The 7,322-nt window shown below is 38.0% G+C and overlaps 1 protein-coding gene across 1 annotated transcript; it reads left to right on the forward strand.

Moving 5' to 3' along the window:
- Nucleotides 1–1,840: 1,840 nt before the first annotated feature.
- rps19 (ribosomal protein S19) lies at nt 1,841–6,275 on the forward strand. The gene is made up of 6 exons (XM_065245689.2): nt 1,841–1,918; nt 2,468–2,544; nt 2,666–2,766; nt 5,069–5,252; nt 5,420–5,474; nt 6,219–6,275. The coding sequence occupies exons 2-6, from the start codon at nt 2,468–2,470 to the stop codon at nt 6,243–6,245; spliced, it is 444 nt and encodes a 147-aa protein (XP_065101761.1). The 5' UTR covers nt 1,841–1,918; the 3' UTR covers nt 6,246–6,275.
- The last annotated feature ends 1,047 nt before the right edge of the window (nt 6,276–7,322 follow it).

Raw genomic sequence — 7,322 nt, forward strand, 5'->3', positions numbered from 1 at the left:
ACATTTACTCCCTCCTTGTAATTTGTGTCTATAACTCGCAGGGGCTCCGGTCAGTCCTGTGTTCCTCGGTTGTTAGCACTCCAGGTAGGATTAAAAAAGATAGCAGGCAACGGGAGTACAAAGACAGAAAGATTTCTCATGGCATTTGTGGTTTACACATCGTTGAAAAGGTTAGCAGAGTCTTGCTGGGACAGAGAGCATCCACACAGCGTATGTGAGCGTAATGAGAATCCACAGTGTGGAACAGCAGCCAGAGGAATCATGCACACGGTAACAGCTACTGGGACAAACTAATCACGTACTTGCCACAGTCGCTGCTTTGACAGACAGGTTATTTCATTTTGTGCTTAGACAATAAGCAATATATATCCAGATGAAAAAGCTGTTAAAATATCCCTGGAAACGCTTCAATACGCCACCTGTCTCCTTATCATAATGAGTTTGACCTTTTTAACAGGCAGCGACGGTAATCAGTTCCAGAATGCCCATGAGTGCTTTATAGTAATGAACAATGATTGCGCAATCTTTTAATCCCCTGCTCCTCACAAGCATAGCTGGGCCATTGGGTCTGTTCCTCTCTCATTGTTTTCCCTATACTCTCACAAATTGATTAGCTGAAATAATTAATGGTGTTAAAGTTAGAAGTCTTCTCATTTTGTGGCTCCCATTGTAATTCTTTTGCACTTCACTCGCCGCACAATTAATTTCTCCAGCTAATCAACTATAAGCCCTGATATACAACAAACACATGGATACATGGTCTTCCTCGAACTAAGGAATAGGAAATGTGCTAATTAAAAAGCAAAACATGTGAGAGTAAGTTTTTAAAATGACTTTAATTGGACAAGATATGAATTTTCTAGCCTAGAGTAATCATTTACTATTTATCTCATTATTAAATCCCTTTGCCTTTAGTATGCTCTGTAGGTCTTGTGTGCTGATGGACAGAGTAAACACATACTCATAATCCATTCTGACTTCATCTTCTGCCTTCTCTAAGCAGTGTGTAGATTTATTAGTTCAGTCAGGTGCGTGAGCAGAACAGCCCTTTCCATTAGATCAGTACAAAGGATTCCATTACCACCATAAATAAACATCCATTTCATCCAGAAACACATAAAGATGTCAAAGAACACAATCAACACCAACAAAGATATGTGTACACTCTCTCTACAGCAGTGGTTCTCAAACTGGGGGCACGAGATGGGACTTGGGGGGCCCCTAGTTTAATGACATTTTATAAAATACATTTATCATAAATGTAACCTTAGAAAAACATGGCTACTGACATTAGCACTACTTTGTATCATTTAATGTTTTCTTTCATTCAAATTCTTCTTTGGGGGGGGGGGGGGTGACAACACTGCTCATAGTAAACAGACATCACAAGAGAATACAAAACTGTTGAAGAAGAGCTTTCTCTTTGGAAGTTTAGGTGTCAATAAGCATAACTTTTTCAGTTCTCAGCAGGATATAAAATAATAGTCAGCCACGGTTCAATAAGTCTGCTTTATTGCTTTTCTTAAAAAAAATAAAAGGTTGTAGCAAAACACAAATTTAATCTTATGTATAATTCAATAGTCTGACTGCCTGCCTGGATGGATAGATACGGTTAGATAGATGTGTGTGTGTTTGATGTTTTATAATCTCAATTCTGTATAATGTAACGTTGCACTCATATTTCAAAATATATCCACTACGTTCTTTTATATTTGTTTTATCAGTGTGTCAATACAATGCACACGATTTCTAATAAAATCCTGTAAATAAATACGTTTTACAGAGACAAAATTAAGATGACCGCTCACTCCAGTCATTACGGTCTGTTCAAATCTCGCGATACTGAGCGTGATTCGCCCCTGTTAACACGCCTAGGAAACCCCGCAAGTCCCTCTTCCTTTTGCTGTCCACAAGCAAGGTAAAACATTCTCCGTGTCTTTCTGTGCAATAAAGTGGATTTTAAGCTTTGTTTGCCGGTAGTTCGCTCCAAGAAACATTTCTTTATTTGAGCAATACTCGTATTTACCCCAAATTACACCAAACAGCCATTGAAATATAGCAGAATACATTATTTTTAAACAATTCAGATCGCATGTCACGCTACGAAGCTCTGATGTATAATGGCTGCGCCCATGCATATACTGGGGCCTGGTCTATTCAATATGTCTCACTTTAAACATCGGTTCCGATGTCAAAAATTAATTTTTACAATTCGACATGTGTAGTCCAACACAACAGGCGTGTTATTTGTTAATCGGTGTGTTTTGTATATGCGCTCTGTTGTGATGCTTACCGCGTTGGTATAAACGTGGTCGTTAGCAGCACGGCTAACACGCCAGATAGATGAGCGGGCGTCTGTTCAAAAATATTTTATTTCTAAATGTAGAACAGGAAGCCACCAATATCTGTTTTTCTGATTTAGAAAGGTTTTGTGATATTTAATCAGATTGTTTAATTGTTGTTTCAGATGCCAGGCGGTGGTGTAACGGTGAAAGACGTCAACCAGCAGGAGTTTGTCCGTGCGCTGGCAGCCTTCCTGAAGAAGTGAGTATACCACGCTGGTCGATAAAGATTGTATTCACATGCCTGCGTCGATGGCTTGGACCTTAATAGTAAAAATGCATTGGGTGGTTTCTCTTGTCTTTGAACCTCGATGTCTTTACAGGTCAGGAAAGGTAAAGGTGCCAGACTGGGTTGACATTGTTAAGCTTGCCAAGCATAAAGAGTTGGCTCCCTGCGATGACAACTGGTTCTACATCAGAGCTGGTGAGTCTTCACCTGTTGCAAGAATTAATGCAAATTCATGGCAGAAAATTAATTCAGTCTTATGATAACTTGAGTGGAGATGTAAATATGAAGAGCAAGGATGCTGTGTGTTGACACGTTCATTTGAAGTATTATACGTTGGCCTCGTGTTGTAGGTTTCTTATATATTTTGTTATATCTATCAAAAGTGAATCAGAATAATTGTAAAAGAAAATATTTAAGAGGAATTGGTAGTTTATTTAAACAGTGTATTAGTTTAAAAAATTTAATTGGATTATTTTGGATGTCTCCCACATCTAACCCCATTATTTCCCATCTTGAAGTCTCTACTAATGTGCTCCTCTGTGAATTTGGGTGTGTTTGATTAGGAAGCCTTAAAAAATGAGTAGTGTTGGTGTGGTAAACCGTGCATTAGTATATGCCGTAAATAATGATTTTATCTGTACTAGGGCTGCAGGATTTTCCGAAATAACCATAACATTGCAAATGTTGAGTGTTGCAGTGTGCGATAGTTTTCAATAACCAAATGATTTTAAAACTTCCATAAAAATGCCTATAGTCAAAATTCTAGATTATTGCAGATAGAAAAGAGTCTGACAAAGACAGGGAGAGTGATGCTTTCTTTTCCCAGAAAAAAATATGAATGTATGTTATAATTTTTTTTCCAGTTGTCGCCCATGACATTTTCCTTTAATACCCTGTTGTTGTATATAAACTGTTGTATAATAGCCAGTTGATAACAGACTTGTAAAAGGCCAAATCACAGTGATCCAGCAAACTCCAACCAACATTTGTTGGTTGGTGTTTTTTTGAGAGCCGTGTGAATTGGCCTTTATATTAGTCGTTACGTCATTGGCTGTAATGTAATTTTTTTATCTTTGATCTAGGGCTGGGCGATAGAGTGAAAATGTTTATCATCGATAACGTGTAATATCATTCGATAGCGATCATTATCGCTACATTTTATTAAGCTTTTAAAAAAATGACATGTAGAGAAGTTTTAATTTAACCACTGTATGTTTTATGTACACACCTTATTAAGGCAAACAAACAGTTTTAGTTCAGCACAGGGCTCCAGACTAACTTTTTTCACTAGGAGCACAGTGGCCTCCAACTAAAAATTTTAGGGGCGCAACCAGAAAATTTAGGGGCACATACCATAATCAACATGCGAACCAAATATTCACATTATTACTAATAAATACTTTGATGATAGATGCAGAAAGTACAATGTGCTCAATTTTAAAATTCAGTGTCACATCACCAAAAAAAGGTCAAATTTAATGGTTGCACATGTGCGACTGAACTGTATAGAAACTGCCATCCGCGCGTAGGCGCAACAAGTATACTTTGAAAGCTGCGCTGACGTGTACCCTCAAGTATGCACAGCTTACACACAACATTGTTCCCATGCAAAAAACCAAAGAACTGCCACACTGGCGATCTAACATTTCCTTTTATTATGGAAATAAATATGAGTGCTGTGGCTGAGCATTTTTACACATTTTTGTCCTTTTCCTGTTACAGGGCGATGGCGCAACCATACCCCACAGCAACACTTGTTGTCTGTTTGCTTGTCACTCATTCTATTATATGTCCTGATAAAGATCTAGGAACGGCAATGTAATGTAGTCCAATGCAGTTTTAGCAATGCGTTACCAGGTGTCACATCGAACGGATTCCCCCTATTGTTACCGGCAAAGGTGTATCGACGGTACATATCGATTTTGTTTTATCGTCCAGCCCTGATCATTTTTGTTTTGAGATCACCGTTTTCTGTAAATTATTTAAACAGCAGTTGGTTTAAACTTGATTTTGTGTGTCCTTTTGTTTAAACCATGGATTTTCCTAACTCTTATTTGATTTTTGTGGATTAATATTAAAATACATTGTGTGGAGTTTGTTTGAGAATGTCCTGAGCACAACAAAAATGTTTTTAAAGATGAGTTAGGGAACACGATGTTTCTTATTATTGCTTAAAAATAATGGATTTTGAATGCAGGCTTTTGTGGCAGGCTTAGGCTTTGTTATTGATGTTAGTGCGTGTCAGCATTTTGGGGTGTATGGTGCTTCTGTCAGTAAGATATTCATCACAGGTGCCTTTAACACCATGTAGAAAATAAAGAGCAGTTTTAGTCTTTAAAAATGGCTGTTACTGATTTTGAATGTGAGCTGATTTTTTTTCTGTATGTCTTGCATCAGATTTCTCCGTCTTGGACTGAAAAGTGTGGCTACTCATTGCTTGGTTATCTTCAGGCTTAAGTATGTCCAATTCCCTTACCCTATCTCTCCTCTCTCTCAGCCTCCACAGTTCGTCACCTGTACCTACGTGGAGGTGTTGGTGTGGGCGCTATGACCAAGATTTACGGCGGGCGTAAGAGGAACGGTGTGTGTCCCTCTCACTTCAGCGTGGGCTCCAAGAACGTGGCCCGTAAAGTGCTCCAGGCCCTTGAAGGCCTTAAGATGGTGGAGAAAGACCCCAATGGGTGAGTGCCCTTCAGTAACTTTCTTTGGGCTTTGTACGTTTTTACATTTTTAGTAATGTGTACGATAACACTTGCATTGATTGCTTGACCACATCTGTGTAAGTTTGTGGTGTGATGAATAGTTGTGGGGTGATTTTAACTTATTTTGAATTGGTTCTTTTTACCAGTGGGCGTAGACTGACCCCTCAGGGGACCAGAGACCTGGACAGAATTGCTGGGCAGGTAAGCATTTGGAACTTTGATTTTTCTTAAGTTTGTTAGCGTGCTAATCAGGGTTCTGAATTGAAACTAAATACAGCTTCTCATTAAATGCTCCTTGAATTCAGCCCTGCAATCACCATTTTCCTAGTAATTAAGATGAATGAGTCGCAGCATGAATGAACTGATCCATTTGTTAAGTCTCATCGACCTGTTCTAGAAGCTTTTAAATACCTTGAAGGTTTAGGTTCAGAAAACCACAATGTCTTTGCTATTGTAAATGGGTAGGAAACAGTATTGAAGAAAGAAATTCATTCCCCCCAAAAAGCTTGTGTGTTGGTCCTGCACTGGTCCTTCTGCTAGCTGCTACTGTGTGCCAGTCCAGTGCTGGAGGAAGTAAACAAACCGATTGAATTTCATGCTCGCTGGGTTGCCGTATGGCGCATTTTATTTTGCTTGATCCCCCTAATGAGCTGAATTCAGATGAGTTAATGTGATTTTTCTTGTTGCGCTTGCCTTGGCTTTATTTTTGCTCTCTGACATCTTCCAGAGCTCTGTTTATATACTTGGCTACTTGTTAATGGCTTGAGCAAAAATGTCTGATTAAAACGGCATGTACCTCCTAATCTCAGACCCAGCACTGGATAAGCAAAATATTTTCAGCTGTTTGTTCACTTCTAAAGGTTTATTGGGGTGATTTAAAGATTAACTGCACATTTGTCTTTTTCTTATGTCTGTTAATTCTGGTCTCTTCCTGTTCTTTTACAGGTTGCTGCTGCGAGCAAGAAATTATAAATGTACAATAAACTTTTGTGAGAAACTCAATCCAGTGTTTTGTTTTAATTTGAGTAAACCGAAGTCGAACCATGAAAGTACTTTGACTTCCTAATGTCATTATCTTGTGTTCTGTAAAAATGTGTTTGAGTTAGTTTGTTAGTTTTAGCGACTGCATGATGTTTTTTGAGTCCTTGAATCATATTGTGCATTAATTTGGACTCGAAAGTGAATCATGGAAATTGCTTGCATGTTGTTCCAAGAATTTGATGAAGAAAACTGCTGTATTCATTTCATCACTTCTTGCCACGGGTGCTGATTGATTTAGTCATTAAGACAAGTGTCTGTCTTTCCCTGCTGTTAATTTTGGCAGAAAATTTTAAGCAGTAAACGCATAAATGGAGTATAATGGCATTTTGAGCAGTGCAATGTGGCTGCTGTATACTAAAGTCAACAGTGCCATCGTGTGGCTGTCTAGGGCAGAGATTTTTCTAACCTTATCATGCCAAGGATAGTTATTCTTTTTTTAAATATATAAAACATTTCCATATTTTTTTATAAGGAATATTATTGGCCACACAGAGTAAAGCCTGATGTATAAACTTGAAGGCAAACTTTTTTATTTATTTGTTTGTACTGCAGGCAGCAATTTTGACACATCTTGCTTCATAGCAGCTTTACAATGAGTATGAACACCAGTAAGATAAAGAGGACTCAAACAAAAGCATAATAGAAAGAAACAAACATTTATTCTGAAACATACTTCATGTAGCCTAATGAATTAACTACAAAATTGTCTGGGGACCTCCGCTTCAAAAATCCCTGGTCTAGGCTATGAGGCCAATTCAGCCCCATTACCTATCACCAAAGCATTATGTTGGTTTGTAAAATTTTTCAATATACATTATATAATGTTTCTGAATTGTTATAAATGATAAACCGACACATAACGGTTCATGAATTAATGTGGTGTTCTGTCAAATTCATTAGGTCAACATTAAAATAATTCGTTACATTTATATAGTGCTTTTCTGCAGCACTCAAAGCAATTTACATATGAAAGGGGTTTTTTTTCTCAACCACCACCAATGTGCAACA

Source organism: Paramisgurnus dabryanus, chromosome 13 (assembly GCF_030506205.2).
Source record: "Paramisgurnus dabryanus chromosome 13, PD_genome_1.1, whole genome shotgun sequence".
Taxonomy (NCBI): domain Eukaryota; kingdom Metazoa; phylum Chordata; class Actinopteri; order Cypriniformes; family Cobitidae; genus Paramisgurnus; species Paramisgurnus dabryanus.

What these genes read in the sequence shown, in the direction of transcription:
- rps19 (XM_065245689.2), top strand. Translation starts at nt 2,468, where the DNA reads ATGCCAGGCGGTGGTGTAACGGTGAAAGACGTCAACCAGCAGGAGTTT. An exon ending in CTGGCAGCCTTCCTGAAGAA is followed by an intron (nt 2,545 to 2,665) that starts GTGAGTATACCA and finishes ATGTCTTTACAG; the next exon opens with GTCAGGAAAGGTAAAGGTGC. An exon ending in GTGGAGAAAGACCCCAATGG is followed by an intron (nt 5,253 to 5,419) that starts GTGAGTGCCCTT and finishes TCTTTTTACCAG; the next exon opens with TGGGCGTAGACTGACCCCTC.